Raw genomic sequence first — 18,327 nt, forward strand, 5'->3', positions numbered from 1 at the left:
CTCTCTCTGTTCTGAGAAAAGTTTTTGGTTCCTAATTCTCTTCTATGTGTGTATCCTAATAAAATATTTATCAGCAGCAGGGAGAAAGCGTGGCAGTGCCCTCCACCAAGAGAATAAGATGACTTTGAAACTTTATGTATCAAATAAACTCAGCCTCATTTTCCATCCAGAATCCTTAGCCCTGTGGCTTTCCAATGTTCACAAAGCATCAGAGCGGGAAGGGACCTTAGAGGTGATCTAGGTTAATCTTCCCCTCTACCGTTCTCACAATGAAAAAACTAAGGCTCAGGAAGGGTGAAGTGCTTTGCTCAAAGCCACAGAGGTAGTAGAGTAGAGACAGAAATGTAAGCTGTCTTGACACCAAATGCAGTGTTCTTTCCAGCATGCCATCTGTTATTTCAGTATTATGATAGGCCAAGTCTTAGATGCTGTAATGCCCAAGCATCACTCCTCGGCCCAAGGTTCTGAAGGTGAAAGTAATCAGAATCTTTGGCTCTCCTGAAAACCACTTAGTTCCATAGAGGCCATCTTGCTTGGCCAACCAACCAATCAACCAACAAGCTCTTATTAACTTATTAAGTGCCTACTGTTTTCCAGGTACTATTTTTAGGTTTAGGTTAGGGGGACCAAGGGTCTGAGATGAAACATTTCTGTCCTCAATAGATTTCTATTCTACTGCTCAATAAAACACTTTCTAATTTAATAGAATGTAAGTTCCTTGAAAAGAGAGGTTGCTTTTTTGTTTCATCTTCATACCCTTGGTACCTTGGACAGTGCCAGGTACAACTAGTAAGTGCTGAAGAAATTAATGCTTGTTCAGAAGAATCAAAGCCATTATAGTGGTTACTGAACCATTGATTTAAAACTGGAGAGTGTCTTAAGGAACATCCATTTATTCCAAATCCCTCAAAATTTTACATAAAAGAAACCAAAGCCAAAGATGGCTTAACACTTATATCCCATCACTGTTGTGGGGATCAAAAAATGAGATAACAATTCTAAAGTGCTTAACATAATGCCTGCACATAGTAAGCACATATACATGTTTGTTATTGTTGTGGTAGTGGTAATAGAAGTGGTGGTAGTTGTGGTGGTGGCAATCGTAATAGTGGGTGGGGGTAATAGTAATAGTGAGTGGGTGGTGGTAGTAGCAATAGTAGTGGTGGTGGTAATATTAATAGTTTTTGTTGGTGGTGGTAATAATAATAGTGGTGGTGGTGATGATGGTAATAGTAATAGTGGTGGTAGTTGTAGTGATGGTGATGATGGTGGGGGAGTAGAGTAGTGGTGGTAATAGTAGTGGTAATTATGTTGGTAATGGCAGTGGTGGTGGTAACAGTAATAGCAGTGGCGGTGATGGTGAAAATGGTGGTAATAGTAGTTGTTCATGGTGGTGGTGGTGGTAGTAGTAGTAGTGACGGTAGTGGTGGTGGTGGTAGCAATAGTAATACTGGTGGTGGAACAGTGGTAGTGGTCCAAGGTCATAATTTGAACCCAAGTCATCTGGATCCCACTTTAAGACCCTTTGCATGGTTCCATAATGTCACTTGTTTCATTGAATTTAATTTAATAGAATTGAATGGTCCAGGAAGAGTGGCTGAATTTCTGACTCATAGATCTTCATGCCAATCAATTATTGCACTAAAAGCCCTCTAGGGAGTTTTAAGAAATCTCATTTGAATGTGCGAGGTCTATCATACCTTAGATGTCATTGTGGTTACCAAGTCAATTTTTTTTCAATTTTCCCTCAAAATGAATTCTCATTTACTAGGCAGCCTTTTCATCATCTAAGGTGTTAGAGACATTTGCCTGCTGATCTCCATCATGGTCATCATCTCACAACTACTTGGTATCCTGGAAATGAACCCGACAATGTGATTATCACTTATGGACAATATTTAATGCCTACTAACAAACAGCATCATTTGACCTTCCCATCCCAGATGCTTTCTTTTGTCTAGGTTTTCATGACATTGCTCTCTTCTGTGGTCAGAGAGTAAATAGTTCTACACTCTACCCATTCCTTCTCAGTCTTCTTAATTGGAACTTTATTGATTTCATACATACTATCTATGGGTATGTCCTAAGGATCTGCCTGGGGCCCTTATATTTTTCTCTATACTATCTTCCTTGGTGAACTTCATCACTTCCCATGGGTTCTATTATTAACTAGATGCAGGTGATTCCCATAACTATTTTTCCTGCACTAGCTTCTCTTTGGAGCTCCTGACCTGTATCACGGATTGCCCTAATGGACATTTCAAATCAGATATCTCCCAAGTATGCCAAACTCAAACTGTCCACTGAACCCTGAATCTTGCCATTTCCCCAATCCCCGAATTTTAAGGACTTCTAGGTTTTCAAATCTTCCCTGCACCTGAACTTTTTTAAAAAAATATTTTGTCTCTCCCAGTTAGAGTGAGAGAGTAAAAACACGAACTTCATTGATTTTACTTTTATTTCAGTCCTTAGTACTGTGCTTCCTTCCGTTCTTCCTTCCTTCTTCCTTCTTTCTTGCCTTCCTTTATTTTCCAAAATTTAATTCATTATCTTTCACTCCAAAGCTATCCCTTTCCTTAAAGTCCCAATTACTGTGAAAGACAACACCATCCTCCCAGTCATCCAATCTCACCTACTCACTCATTCACCAATTAAATGCCACATCCTATTATTTCTATCTCCACCATATCTCTTATATACTTTCCATCTCCTATACTCACACTCCATCACCTTGGTCCAAGTCTTCATCACCTCTTCTCTAAATCATAATATTCTCCAATTACTACAATAGCTCCCCAACTGGTCTCCTTGCCTCAAGTCTCTCCCCACTCCAATCTAGCCTCTCTACACAGCTGCCAGTGATTTTCCTAAAGCACAGATTTGACTATGTCACTGCTCTGTTCAATAAACTCCAATGGCTCCCTATTGCCTCTAGGAACAAATATAAAATCATTTGTTTGGCATATGAAGCACTTTGCAATCTGTTCCCTTCCTTTTATTCCAGTATTCTTGTATTTTTTCTCCCTTCCATGCACTCTGTGGTTCATTCAGCCAGACTGACTTACTTGATATTTCTCACAGAGGATGCTCCATCTCTTAAATACATTCCTTTGGACTGACACAGAATGACATTCTTAGCCTGGAATCCTCTCCCTCCTCACTGTTGCCTCTTGGAATTTTTGACTTCCTTTGAGAATCATCTCAAATGCCATTTTCTGCAGGAGACCTCTCCCAGTGATATTAACCAGTGTCCTCCCCTCTAAAGTTTTCTTGTGTCTCCTCTGTATCCATCTTATCTATAACTAGACAAGTATATATCATCTCCTCTATTAAATGTGAGATCCTTGAGGTCACAGTCTCTTTCTCCTTCTCCTTCTACCCTCAGCTTGGTATATAGTAAATATTTAATAAATTCTTGCTGATTGATTGATTGATTGATTACTGTCTCTCATGTTCTGCACTACAGAGGAAACAATTCTTGTAGCCTTAAATCCTTTGTCTCCTAATTCACAGCTGCTGGGAGTGGGTGGGCTGGTTCATGAAAAGAAGAGTGATTCTTTGGAAACTGTGTATACATGTGTTGAGTTAGGATTGGGAGGTGGGAGTGGGGAAGCTATAACCCTTCCCATACCACAACTGGTTAGGGAAAAGGAAGGGAGTCATGCTAGCTACCAATAAGTTGTATCCTGTGATGCTGGCCTTTGGGGGAATTTTGCCTTCCAAGACAGCTGGTAGGGAACAAATCCAGAGAACTATGAATCATGGAAGCAGGAGGAACTGAAGCATCTAAACAGTAGCAGAGAGGGCTTCCTGCTTTTCCTCTTTGCCCAGGCTGAAAAATTCAACCAGAAGAGAAATGACACATCTTGGGAAACAATTTGGAATGATGCTTCCAAAGTTTCCAATTTGTACATAACCTTTGATCTAGCCATACCATTCCTAAGCTAACAAGAACAATGATGATGGTGGTGGTGGTGGTGGTGGTGGTGATGATGAGGAGGAGGATGATGATGGTCTATTCCTTAAAGAGATCAAAGGAAGAAGAAAGGAGATCCATATCATAAAAATCTTTCTAGTAGCTCCTTTTTGTGATGGCAAAGAACTGAAAATTAAGGAGAGTGCCCACAAATCATTTGCTTGTGAGCTTCTTAAAGTTGGACTATCTTTTGCTTTTCTTTTATCTCCAGTATTTAGCTCAATATCTGACATATATCAAACATTTAATATATGTTTATTGACTGACTTAAATTAAAAATAAATTATAAATATAGGGAAATCATAAGAATGTAATAAAATATGACTAAAATGATGAAGAGATGGTTTCATAGAAATCTGAGAAGACTATATGAACTTAAGCAAAGTGAAATGAGCAGTACCAGGAGAAAATGTATACAGTGGAAACAATATCAGAAAGAAAAACAAATTTGAATGACTTAGGAACTCTGATCAGTATATTGATCTGTCATAATTCTGGAGAACCAATTCTACCACTTTCCTGACAGAGAGATGATACAGAATAAAGCTTACAATTTGGGGCATGGCTATTATAATATGTTGTTTGATTATGCATATTTTATATAAGAACTTTTTTCTTTTTCTTTTGCTATATATGTGTGGAGGAGTAGAGGATGGATGGAGAAGAAATGTTTTATAATTGAGAAAAAAGAAGGGGGAGTCAGAGTGAGATGGACTCAAGTGATGAGAGAGTTTGAGGTGTTCATTCAGTACAACTTGGATTCCACAATGATTCAAACCTACTAAAGGAAAGAAAGTCTGATGGAATTAGAAGCCAGTGAAGTGAAGAGAGCCATTAAAAGTCATGAAACTGTGAGTTGTGGGAAGAAGGAAGCATAATTTAACTGGAATAAGATGCAGGCTACTAGAAAGAGTGAGGCCTGGCAACAAGAAAACTGCAGATTTGGGGAGGGGTGGAAAGATGTTAAAACATGGTGGGGGAAGGAAATTTAGGGGGTAATGGGAAGAGAAGAAGGAAATGCCAGCAAAGAATCTAGAGTATCTATGACCAAGATACAGAAGGAAATGGGAATCAGGCAAAAATAAAAAAACCAAGTTAAATTTGGATTCAAAAGAGCAAGTGGAGAGGAAATGTTGGAGATAAATAGATTCAAGGGTGAAGAGAGCAAGGAGGAGATAAAGGATCTGAGATTTACAGACAGAAGGAACCTTAGGAAGGCATCTAGCATGATCTCCTCATTTTAGCTGGGCTAAAATTAAGTTCAAGCCTGGTCCTGTGACTAGAAGTCTATCATCCTTTCCATAATATCACATTCCATCGAGTTCACTCTAAAAAGTGAGGGTTTGGGCTTATGACCTCCAAGGTTCCTTCCAATTCCAAATCAATGAACCAATAATCCCATTATCTAATGAACTGATGATCTCCAAGTTCTCTTCTGGCCCTAAAGTTAGGATCCTATGGTTCTCAGAAACTCAGTACAATTCAATCAACACCTATTATGCACAAGATGAAAGTCATTATGGTGTAGCAGATAAAAGTCAGTCATGATGCTAAGAAGACCCACATTCAAGCTCTGACTGACACATTCTAGCTATATGACCCTGGGGATGTCAATTCCCTTTGCAGTACTCTGGGTAGCTCTTGGGTTCTAAGTTCTGGAGAAAGTGTCAACTTGCATTTGTAGAAGGAGCTTTCCTCCAAGGGAATTCTCTATCCCAACAAAATCAAAGGTCTAGTATTTGGTTTTTCTGTTCAAGGCACAGTGTTAGGGTCTGGAAAGTCAAAGATGAAAACAAGGGAGTCCTAGCATCATTGGAGCATACATTTTGAGCTGGAAGGGGTCTGGGAGACCATCTATTCCAATTTATATATATGGTCTAGAGAAATCATATGACTTGCCCAAGGTTACTCTATAATGGATGAGACAATTAGAATTTGCACTGATACTCTAACTTTAAAATCTAGTACTCTGGGGCAGCTAGGTGGCATAGTGGATAAAACACTGGCCCTGGAGTCAGGAGCACCTGAGTTCAAATCCAGCCCCAGACACTTAATAATTACCTAGCTGTGTGGCCTTGGGCAAGCCACTTAACCCCGTTTGCCTTGCAAAAACCTAAAAAAAATCTAGCACTCCTTCCACTGTACCATTTAGTCTCTACTCTTTGGGGGTTTACAGTCTACAGGAGAGATATGACATACAAGCAAATAAGTCAATGTAAAGTATACATATTTTCATGTAAACATATATATATATACTTTCATACATATATCTGTATACATATACTTTTATTCACATATACTTTTCATTTGCTTATATGCTTACATATCATACCCCCCAATTGAACTCTGAATTATGCATATGTATACATATAACAGATAAATAGAAAATAATTCAAAGGTCTCCTGCAGGTAGTAAAAACCTTGGTTTTACTTTGAGAGAAGCTAGGGATTTGCTGAGGCAAAGATAAGAAGGAAGAGACACAAGGAACAATCTATGCAAGGGAATTGAGGCAGCAGACAGAATGTTATGTACAGGGAACAGGCCAATCTCAATGGAATAGAAAAGTGTGAAGGGAAGTTACTAAGCCTGGAAAGGCAGATGGGAGCATGTCATCTTGCCTGATCACCCTCGTTAACATATACTTGAAATTGCTTTGTACTGTTTTTCATTTATTTTTGGTATATTTCTCTATATACATGCTGTATTTCTCCTAGTAGAGTGTAAAACAGCTTTTAAATACCAATATAGTCCTGAGGTTGGCAGAAACATGTGGAATTGTGAACATGTGGAATGGAGATGCAAACCCTCCATTTGCAGGATCAGAAAACAACAACAAAAACATAACAAAACCCTTCTCAGACAAGCCAAAGATCCATATTTTCTTATACAAACATGCATACACACACACACACACACACACACACACACACACACACAGCACCTTTCAGGTGGAAATCAGATAAACAATTAGAAAATTAGGTAACTAAATACTATTCCAGATTCAAAGAGAAAAGAGTTATGGGTAACTGAGAATAGGGGTTACTCTGGGTGCTAGGGAAATGGCATCTATCTATGAATCAGCATGACTTTGGACAGTTATAGGCATTATTAGTTAATGAATTTGCTGAACCACTGACAATTATGTTTGTGAGCTCTGGGGGAATTGAAAGTACCAGGGAGGATGAAGGCTTTGTGAGGCTTGGTGGAGGCGATGGAGTGTGGAAGCTGGGTGATGGCTATATCTAAGCACAGGAACTGAGTTCTATCCCTGGAAATTCTGGAAATAGCTCAGCTCTGAAATCTGCTCCCCACCCCCACCTTCCTAAGCTGGGCTAAGCCTTGGATTTCACACTAGAACAGTTCTGGTTTGTGGGGAGTTATTCCAAAATACCTTCCCTGGAGCTATTCTGTTGTAATTCATTTCTCCTATTTGATCTCTGAGTGCCAGGAGAACAGTGATTGGTTCTGTCTTTCCATCTATCCACATTCTCTCACACTCCTTCTCCAGAAATTACAGCTCAATAGAATTTGCTAAGGGGCAGGGGGCAATTGTGAATCAATTAGGCAATCAATTTATTAATTACCTACTATAAGGAACAATTCCAAGCATTAGAAATACAAAACAAAACAAAATAGCCCTGGCCCTTGATGAGTTTTCAATCTTTGGGGAATAGTGGGTAGGTGGAAATATGTATATATATGGCTTAGTGAAGAGGTCATTGACCTCAGAAAGATAGGGTTCAGATCCTGCTTGAAACACTTATTAGCTATAAGTAACCCTGAGTAAGTCACTTACCTACTCTATGCCTAAATTTCCCTATCTGTAAAATGATAGAGATGGGACTTAATAGACTCTAAGGTCCTTTCCAGCTCTAAATCTATGCTCCTGTAGAAGTACATTGTAGTCTGCCTTTATTCCACCATCTTGGTTCTGCCTATAATTCTGAGAAAAGGGACATAATGACAACCCTTATTTCACAGGACTGTTACAATGTTTAAATGAAATGATATATGTAAGCATTTTATAAAATGTATGATACTATATTAATAGTTCATAGGTAAATAAAAACTATACATGTAAAGTAAAGATGAGGTAATTTTGGGGGAAGACTTTCATGGGTGAGGAGATCAGGAAGGGCTTTGGAAAGGAGGTGGCATATGAACTCAAAGTGACCCCCTCCAAAAAAAACCACAGCTCATACCTTAAATCAAGACAAAAAGAGGCTAGCATTTCATGGATAGGATAGAATAAATAAATTCATGGGGGTAGAGAGGAGACAGTAAAGATTATGAGGTGAAGGCTCAAGGTCTCAAAAAGTAACAACAAACCCAAGAATGGTCTTTTATAGAGAAACCAACAGAAGCAAAAGAAGCATTAGAGCATATATAGATTATCTCAGTTGCCTGGCATACTGGGAGTCTTCTGTTTATGTCCCGTTGAACATGAAGATGCAAGGAATCTTGCCAACTGACAAGAAGAGATCAAGATACTCTATCCCAAACAATCCAGGATTCATACAGTCATACTGGAGGTCCTGTTTCCCCTCTTCAAACAACCCTGAATATTTATAGGCACAAACATGCATCATCCCAACCCTTTATCACACAAACAAGAATATGCAAAGACACTCCCAAGATTCAGCCCTCCGACTCAAACATTCTGGGATGTGGACATATGCCTAGAGACTGGACCCTAGGACACCTTACTTTCAATCTTAAACAATCCTGGATATGGACAGATACTCTTGGGCTCCATCTTTCTGTCTCAAAGTAGGACAACAGATTCTTCCAAATTCTCTCTCCATCCCAATCCATAAACTCTATGCACATGTTCCCAGGAAAGTCCCTCATTCTAAACTGTTTGAAATATGTACAGACATACCCAGAGACAAATTCCATTCATCTCACTTGGTGGCCAATCCTCTACTGCTAACAAATTAGAGTCTTCATAGACACACCTAGGATCTAGTTGCCAGTCCTCAGCAGTCTTGGATTTGAACAGACACAACCTGAGCCGTTTGTCCCAACTGAAATACTCAAATCAAGAAAATTCCAAAAGTAACTCAATAGAGAAGATGAAACCAAGACTTTAAAACTGATAGAAATTGCCTTGCTTAGGTGACCTCTAATAGTAGATCCCTGTTGGAAATGTTCCCAGGTAGAGAATGAGGTTCAAAGGGGAAGTTGGTTTAAAAAGGCAGGATTTCTCCCTTTGCTGTGGAATTAAAATTACACAGTACATATGGTGTCCTTTTTCTCATGGACATATGCAAAGCACCAAATGCATTGTGGGGGAATGTTTGAAGAGCCTCATTCTCTTCTAGGAATATTCATTCAGGAAGCTGAAACAAAGTTAATTTGGACTCAACCTTGCTAATGTCACCTAGAGAAAACCAATCAAACCACACTTCAGCCTTTCAAAGCCAATCAAAGCATCCTCATCTGACACCCTTCCACAAAGCTCCCCATCCATTTTATTTCTATAGGCTTCCTGAAGCCAGACACCTTCCAAGCCCCAAAGACAGGAGGAAAAAGCCAGCCACCTACCTGAAGGAGCCAGTAGCACCTCCGGTGGAAGGTGGGGATGATGGAGGAATGGACATAACAGCCGTACAAGCACTAGGGGAGAAAGGGAAAAAAAGATAATTCAGTCAGATAAAGGGAGAATTGAACAAATGAAGGAATTCACAAGACAGGGTGGTGAAACAGGCACACTAATACATTGTTGGTGGAACTGGATGCTGGTACAAACATTTTGGAGAGAAATATGCAATAGGAAAGACAAAACTGGTCATACTTTTCAACCCAAAGATTCCAGAGCGTTTGCTCTATCCCCAAAATATCATTTAAAAAAATAGACCTATCTGTACAAAATGTTCATAACTGCTTGATTTCCAAAAGCAAGAAATTGGAAACAAACCGTACATTGAACAATTGGAAAATGGTTCAATAAATTGTGCTATATTAATGTAATGGAATCTTATGGGGTTGTAAAAAACAAGAAATATGAAACACAAGAAAATACAAAAAGACATATATGAGGTGATGTAGAGTGAAATCAATACAACTAGAAATATATACACATTGAATAGAAATACATACTCATATACATATACATAAATATGTATATTTTAGAAGAAGAAGAAGAAAAGAAAGGAAAGAGGAAGGAAAAACAGGGCAAATGGGATGCAATTTCCAATTGATTTGGATGAGGATAAAGAATAAAATCACCATATTTGCTTAGATATTGTCTGTTAAATTTGGTGCATTCATACTCAGTGGATTTCTTCAAACATAGGCTGGGGTGAACACTTGTCTCTTGCCTAGTATCTTGTAGAAGAGCTTCTTATTTGCATTTCTTTATCTAATGAGGTTCCTCCTAACTTGAGACTGATTCTTTTTGTCCTGCTTTATTAAAGACTGGGAGGTGGGGGAAGCAGGAACTGGGGAACATTTCCTCCCCTCATTTTACATGTTTATCCAGTTATGTTTTGGTTGGCAGTTTTTATGCTATTTATGTATTTGGAAGAGCCTTGGATTTGGAATCATTTCTACTCCAATGGCAGTCTTATACTAGCTGTACAGCCTCAGGAAAGACACTAAACCTCCCTGGGTCTCAGTTTCCTCATCTGAAAACAAAGGTGTATTAGACTAGATGTCCACTAAGGTCCTTTATAGTTCTAAAGTTGTGAATGTTTTTTTAAATTACAAGACAGGGAGAGAGTTAAAATGTGTAATGGGTATCTTTGGGCAGTCCATTAGACTGTGAGCTCCTTGAGAGCAGGAATGGTCTTTTGCTTTTCTTTGCATAGCCAGATCTGTGTCTGGCTCTTTCCATTGAATGAGTATTTTAAAATCACCTACTATATACCAATAACTGCTCTTAGTGATGGGGAAACAGTGAAGAGAAAATAGAAACAACCCCTTTCCCCTAGAAGACCTCAGGAGAGTGGGAAGCCACTTCTCTTTTATTTGGCAGGAATCTGTATGGCTAATAAAAAAATCACAAAAACATGAAAGCTTTTTCTCAGTTATAAGCCTACTTCTCTTGTGTGGGTTAAAATTCTCCCTTTTAAAGCATATCCCATCACTGGGCATTTGAAGACAAGTCAACCCTTTTGGTTTGAATACACCTCTCCCTTACTTAGGTCTTCTAGAATTCTTCCAGTTCTTCAAGAATAAGGCTATAGAAATGATTCCTTTTAGTCTACTCTCTGTTGGCAGGAGGAGCTCTGGAGGAAAGGTCCCCTACCCCGAAAATATCCACCTTTTAAAACTGAGATAGCACTTGATTTATATTTCATTAATAGTGGTGGAGTTTGGGGCAAGTTTTGGTCCAGGACCTTCTGGGATATGTCTTAGGTTCTCAGAATTGGAAGGCACCTCTTGAGGTAGGTATGAATAGGGACTCTACTTCCAGAAGGAAACCCTGTCAGCTGAGAAGCATTGATGAGAGAAGACAAAGTTTATTTTCTTCCTAAGTCATAAGCCTGTTTTTCTAGCTCTTAAGTCAGTCCCATGCCTTTGAATAGATCCTTATGCCGCCATACTTAGACTGAGCTCCCTCTTTATCTTTGCCTTTTGGGATTTTCCTTTGTTTTTCAAGGTTCAGCCCAGGTGTTGCCTCCAAGGACTCTTCCTTGAGCCCTCTAACTAAAAGCATCCTTGTCTCTTCTCAAGTTTTTCTAGACCATCTTGGCTAGAAAAGGAAATTTCTCTGATATCCATAACATCAGAGGATAGAAGGAGCCTTAAGGGTCATCTAGTCTACCTTCTTTCCCTTTACAGGTGAGAGGAAACTGAGGCCCCAAAAGTTAAGAGATTGGAGTAACACACAGATTGTGTCAGAGAAGGGTTTTGGAGCCCATGTTCTCTCCACTCCAAAAAAGATATATGAACTAGTGATATATAAACTAGGTAGAAAGGTGCTCACAGAGCCAGGAAGAACTAATCCCAGGTCCCATCTTTGACACATACTGTGTGATCCTGGGTAAGTCACACAACCTGTTAGGGTTTTTAATTCTCTAAGTTAACTACAAGAATGGGTAGAGGGGGTTTCCTCATCTGGGAGTAAGTTACCTATTCCTAAGAAATCAAAGGTCCAACCTCTATGCCAATCTCACCTTGTTTGAACATCCATTATACCTCTGACAATGCTACCTTGTATTATATTTGATCCTTCTTTCTCCCAGTAGAATATAACCTTTTTGAGAACAAGAGTTCCTTCCACCCCAGCTGCCATTTTTCTCTTTCTATTCCCAGAGTCTAGTTCACCATAGGTCACTTAATGACTGCATATTGAATTTGAAACTATCTTAAGCAATTTGGGCAAGGGAAAAGGTGCTGTTCTCAAGGGGTCTGCCTTGAAGGACAGTCCTAGATATAAGTTTGGGTCTATAATATGGAAATATGTTAAACATAATTGTTCATGTATAGCCTATATCAGATTACTTGCTATTATGGGGAAAGAGGAAGGAAGGGAAAGAGGCAGAAAAATGTGAAACTCAAAACCTTACAAAAAAGATGGATGTTGAAAACTATCTTTGCATGTAATTGGAAAAAATAAAATAAAATAAAATAACATTAAAAATAAGTTTTGGTCTATTGATTGAGGAATTAGTTTCCTTATTATTGCTACTAGTTCTATTAAGCCCTGCCTTTGACAGATTCTGGCTGTGTGACTCTTAGTAAATCATGGGATCATAGATTTAGAGTTAGAAGTCAAAGTGTGCAGGAAAATATTTAACAAGTGGCTCAAGGAGAGGGGTGGGATATATGCACAGCTTATATTCAAATTTAATCAGTGTTATGAATAGTTTTTCTATCACTTTTTAAAGGCTAGACAATTAGCAAAATAATAAATCCAACCTGATTTTTAAGGCAAATTAATAATTTCTGAGGTATGAATGCTCACATTGAAAATTTAACAAGCTAACCCCTGCATACCCCCGGTTAGAAGGAACCTCAGAAGTCAAATGCTTCATTTTGCAGCTAAGGAAACTAAGGCTTGGAAAAATTATGACCTGTCCCAAGACTAATATTTAGTGAATGAAAAGCATGCCCCAAACTAATTTCTTTTGATTTTAGACCCAATGCTTAACACACCACCTAGAACATAGTAGGCATGTATAAATGTTAATTGATTTACTGATTGATTTCCAATATGCCATACTGCCTTCCTTGTGCCACAGACTATAACATCTAAAATTATAAATTATTATGGACAGGTTGCTGATCTGCAGCAGTGAAGAAAGAGCTTCTGCTCTGGAAGTCCCTTCCCTTGATGCCATCATAGATCTGCCAGGGCCCCTCGCTCTACTATCTCACCTTTATCTAGTGCTGGGGTTTTTAATCATCGTATATCTCTATGTGTTGTGTGTATATGTGTATGTGTTAGGATCACTTCTCAGAACAATATTTTAAAATGTATAAGGTGACCAGATATTATGAGTGAAATAAAAAAAATCACAGACCCCAGGATAAGAACCTCAGATTGAGAATTTTTACAATTTCCAAATTCCCTTTTTCCACATTAATTGATAGTTATACTTCTTACTGGGCATCAACTACTGTTGCTCTCCAGGACACTGTAGGTAGGTGGAGAAGGTGAGGGATTTGTCTAGAATAAGTTCCTGCCCTGAGAGAGTTTATAGTCTTATTGGAAGAGAGAAGATACTCAAGAAATAACTTTGACATGAATTATAGAGCTATGTATCATCAAGGGCTCAGAAAAGTGTTTTGTTTGTTGTTGTGTTCTATCACTTGAGTTCATGTCTAACTTTATAACCCATCTGGAGTGGTTTACCATTTCCTTCTTCAGCTCATTTTTATAGATGAAGAAATTGAGGCACACAAGGTGAAGTGACTTGTCCAGGGTCACATAGCTAGGGAGGATCTGAGGCTAGATTTGAGCTCAGGAAGATGAGTCTTCTTGCTTCCAGGCCCAGCACTCTATCCACTGTCTTGTCTAGCTGCCCCCTAGATAGGGCTTGGATGGACAATTTTTTAGCCATTCTTGAGCCCTACCTGTAGATAGGGCTGCTTCTCAATAACATTCTAAAGTCCTCAGTTATTCCTATGCATTTTCTCCAAGCTTAAACCTCTTTAGTAGCAAGACTATCCTAATAACCCAATATCGGTTAGGCAATACATGCTGCCCAGGCATGCTTTGTGTGATTATACTTCATCCCTCCTCTCCCCAGGTTTTAATTGTATGACATTTGTCCTCTACTTTCCCAAGTCTCTAGAGGTAACTTTCTATTGGTTTTAGATTTAGAAGTTTGATTAAATATTATTTGTGCTCTGCCCCTCCTCATCAAAAGAAAAAAATCCAAATGTGATTTGGTTAGAGGAGTCAATTGTAACCCTGCCTGTCTGATTAGCGAGGTTGAAAGAGAAATCATTTTGGGCTCGGGGATTTCAGCACTAAGAAAATCAGATTTCCAATATGTTAGAACTTTTACAGACTGCTATCAGCTGGGACTTGAGGCTCCGTACAAACCAAACAAACAAAGCTGAAATTAATTTAAACGATTCCCCTGCAATTCCTGCCCCCGAAATGTATTTATTATTAAGAAGGCAATATTCTTTCCTGACTTCCTAGATTTTCAATATAGCGTATGGGTGCTGTGATAGCTTACTCCCTCTTACCAAAGGAGATTCATGCTTGCTCGTTTCCCCTAAGTGCTGGGCTGAGATGGATGAACAATGCAGGCCCCCCAGCTATAATCAGCTGTTTGCCTCTAGAATTTGCATGCTCTCATTGGCAATCTCATTATTTCCAACATCCTATTGAGCAAAATCCAAGGGATCATAAATTGTTTAAAATGGACATTTGTCAAGTTATTCTGGAAACAAACAAAAAAAAAACCCATTCGGCGACTTCCATTTCCTACTATTTATTAAGCCTTTTAAGACATTGGCCATGATTCCCCCCCTCACAACTATCTTGTTAGATTTTCTCTTCCTCTCCCCTCCTTGCCACTTCTTTCACCTGGGCTAAAACCAAAAGTGGCTGATTACAGCTTTCCTTAGCAGTCTAAGGACCTGGGGCAAGTCCCCCCAAACTCCAGATAGATTCTGGGGCATCACAAACTGCCATTTGGGAGGAAGTCAGTTGGGATGTAGCGGTGGGCATCTATATAGGAAGATGGCAACTTTCTATTTTAGGACAAAGCTCCTGAGGGATCACCAAAGTTACAGCACTGGATGGATTTTAAAAACACTTTCTATAAGGCAACCTTATGGAAATGGGGTTTAGGAATATAATATAGCTAGGTGGTGCAATGGATAGAGCATCTAATCTTGAGACAGGAGTTCAAATCTGATCTCAGACAGTACTAAATTGGGTGACCCTGGGAAAATCACTTCACCTCTATTTGTCTCAGTTTCCTTATCTGTAAAATGGGTGTAATAGTAATAGCATCAATCTCCTAAAGTGTTGTAAGGATCAAAGGAAGGTTATAATTCTAAAGTGCATTATGCCTGTAAGCACTATATAAATGTCGCCTAAATTAGTTAAAATATTATTGTTATGATGATGAGAGACTTTGCTAGGACTTTGCTAGTCATTGTGAGATTGTTGTTCCTCACTCATTTCAGTTTTTTCTGACTCTTAGTGATCCCATTTGATGTTTTCTTGGCAAAGATACTGGAGTGGTTTGCCTTTTCCTTCTCCAGTTAAATTTTTCTTACAGATGAGAAAATTGAAGCAAATAGGGTCATTCAGCTAGGAAGGGTCTGAGCCCATATTTGAACTCAGGTCTTTCTGCCTTCAGGTGCAATGTTATATCCATTGCATTATCTAGCTACTCGACTTGGAAGATTAAGAACAATATAAAACAACTCCTGTTCTAAATCTAATTTATCAAGAGATTACTTGGAAATTTCCATCTGCAACCAAAATGAGAGTCAGAAAGGACATTTAAAAAATCAAAGAATAAGATAAATTTGTAGATTTATAGTTGGAAGGGGTCTTTCTCCTCATCAGAGTCAACATTCTCACTTTAAAGATGAGGAAATTGAGAGTCAGACATGGAAATGACTTGTCCAAGGAACTACAGAGGAAGCAGGAAAGTCAGAATTAAAATTCAAGTTCTCTTAACTCAAAATCCCTTATTCTTCTTAAGCACAAATAAATGTCACATGTTCTGAGGTCTAAGTCAAATTAAAAAGTAATAGGTAAATATTTATAAAATAAAACATAATAAAACAAAATAAAAGTCAACAAAGATAAAATTACATTTTAAACTTAATCTTAAATAGTATATTTAAAAAGCAAGTCAACAGGATGCCTGTAGGGATCCTTTTATATGGATTAGTACCCCTTGCTTCTATGTGAGTTTGATACCTGTATTCTGTCACATACTTGACTCAGAAAGAAGCCCATCAAAGTTTACCTATGTCTACTTTATGGACTTTAAATGGACTATTTGTGCCCAATCTGTGATAGAATCTTCTGATTTCCTATTGGTCCAATCAGCCACAGTCAATCACACTGTGACTTGACCCTGACAAAGTGATGTGATTTTGGTCATCTTTGAGAACAAAAGACAACAGCCAACACAATTTGAGCAAGGCTAGTTATCTGCTCCCCTATGTTGCTGCTCCCCTATGTTGCAGTAGGACGGAAACAGAAAATCAGGAGTGGATAGTTTGGCTCCAAGAAACAGGGATGTTGATAGAAGCAAAAAGGGAAGGAGGGTGGAAAGGAAATGAGAAAACTATAAGAAGTGGACAAAAGACCTAAAAAATCAGAGCCACTCCAGGACCATTAGTATAAGAACAAACAGCCCATCCATCTTCAATAGCTCTGGGAAGTTTTACTCTATTACAGCCCAATATAACAATTCATGGTTATGGTGACCCTGGGTCATTAATAAAAGATTAAATTATGATCAGTATAATCTGTTTAATAAGATAAGGGATATAGGGATAGAAGCTGTATTTGTGATATTACTGGTGTAGGGAACTCCCGGAAGAAGAAATGACTTCTACTAATTCAGGTCAGCACTTTCTCTACAATTTATAGTCTTAAAGAGCTTCCTAGAGCACATAGAGGTTAAGTTACTTGCCCAAGGTCACATAGGCAGTATATGGAAGAGGCAGGAAGTATATAATATACTGATTTCCATATAAATTATTGCTTTTAGTATTTCTTTCACAACTCACACACACACACTCTCTTATCCTATGTCATTCTTGTTCATATTCTCCCACAAACCTTCCACAGGAGATCCAAGGAACATGCCAAAGGTTTTCTTCCAGCTCTCTTAATATTGCATAAATACAAATGGAGTCCATGAAATGTATACCTAGTTTCCATCATTCTCTCTGGCCCATCTCCTCTTCGACTTTTCTTCATTAATAGCTATCATATCAGCCATATCATATCATATTGGGTGCATAATTCTTAGTAATATGATGTAATTTATTTATACCCTTTTAGGTAATCCATAATTTAATTTCTTCCGAGAACATGATTCAGAGAGAGCACCCAAAGAATTTTGCTATTAAAAGGATAGGTCATTGTTTCAGGGAGATGCTTGGGATATTTATAAATACTCCAATGCCTTGTTATTGCAGAGATTATTTTCAATTTATCCTGTCTATATCTTGATTAAATTACTTGTTGTTCCCCCCATTCGACTGTTAGCTCCTTGTGAGCAGGGCTGTCTCTTTTTCTTTTTTATAGTCAGTGTTTAGCACAGTTTTATACACATAGTAAGTCCACAATAAATGTTTATTGGTTGACTGGAGATGTTTCCAGATTCTCTAATGCTGTGTTTAAGGAGATCAAGCTTTGGTAGAAGCTTTCTTAGTACTTTTCTGCCTTATTATACAAAGTATATAGAAAATAACGTAACATGAATTTGCTTTCTGAAGATCTCGCTAGTTAAGTCCAATGAAATTTATCTTCAACAGACTAACCATGAAACAAAATGGTTAAATTTGAAAAAAAAAATTGGTGCTTAAAGAGATAAAGCTTAATTATTTTTAAACTGAACTAATGCCATTTCCCTCAAGGATATAGAAGCATTAGATTTTATTATATTATCATGGTTCCTGTTGAACATGAGAAAAAGAGATTTAAATCTCAAATGGAATTTAGAGATCACCGAATCCAACACCATCATTTTATAGGTCAAGAAATAGAGGCCTTGGGGTGGCTAGGTGGTGCAGTGGATAAAGCACCGGCCTTGGAGTCGAGTACCTGGGTTCAAATCCGGTCTCAGACGCTTAATAATGACCTAGCTGTGTGGCCTTGGGCAAGCCACTTAACCCCATCTGCCTTGCAAAAACCTAAAAAAAAAAAAAAAAAAAAAAAAAAAAGAAATCGAGGCACAGAGAG

At 38.4% G+C, this 18,327-nt stretch overlaps 1 protein-coding gene across 4 annotated transcripts in view; it reads right to left on the minus strand.

The window, feature by feature from the left end:
- Positions 1-8,115: 8,115 nt before the first annotated feature.
- LOC141509213 (calmodulin-binding transcription activator 1-like) overlaps positions 8,116-18,327 on the minus strand; it is an 849,778-nt gene continuing 839,566 nt past the window's right edge. For 2 of the 4 annotated variants that reach the window (XM_074218573.1, XM_074218571.1), the window contains one exon: positions 8,119-9,596. In XM_074218573.1, the coding sequence (XP_074074674.1) occupies positions 9,405-9,596 (192 nt within the window). In that variant the 3' untranslated portion in view covers positions 8,119-9,404. Of the gene's footprint in view, positions 9,597-18,327 lie in introns of all 4 variants that reach the window. The other 2 variants (XM_074218572.1, XM_074218574.1) reach the window with 2 other exon arrangements.

Source organism: Macrotis lagotis, chromosome 1 (genome assembly GCF_037893015.1).
Source record: "Macrotis lagotis isolate mMagLag1 chromosome 1, bilby.v1.9.chrom.fasta, whole genome shotgun sequence".
Classification (NCBI taxonomy): domain Eukaryota; kingdom Metazoa; phylum Chordata; class Mammalia; order Peramelemorphia; family Peramelidae; genus Macrotis; species Macrotis lagotis.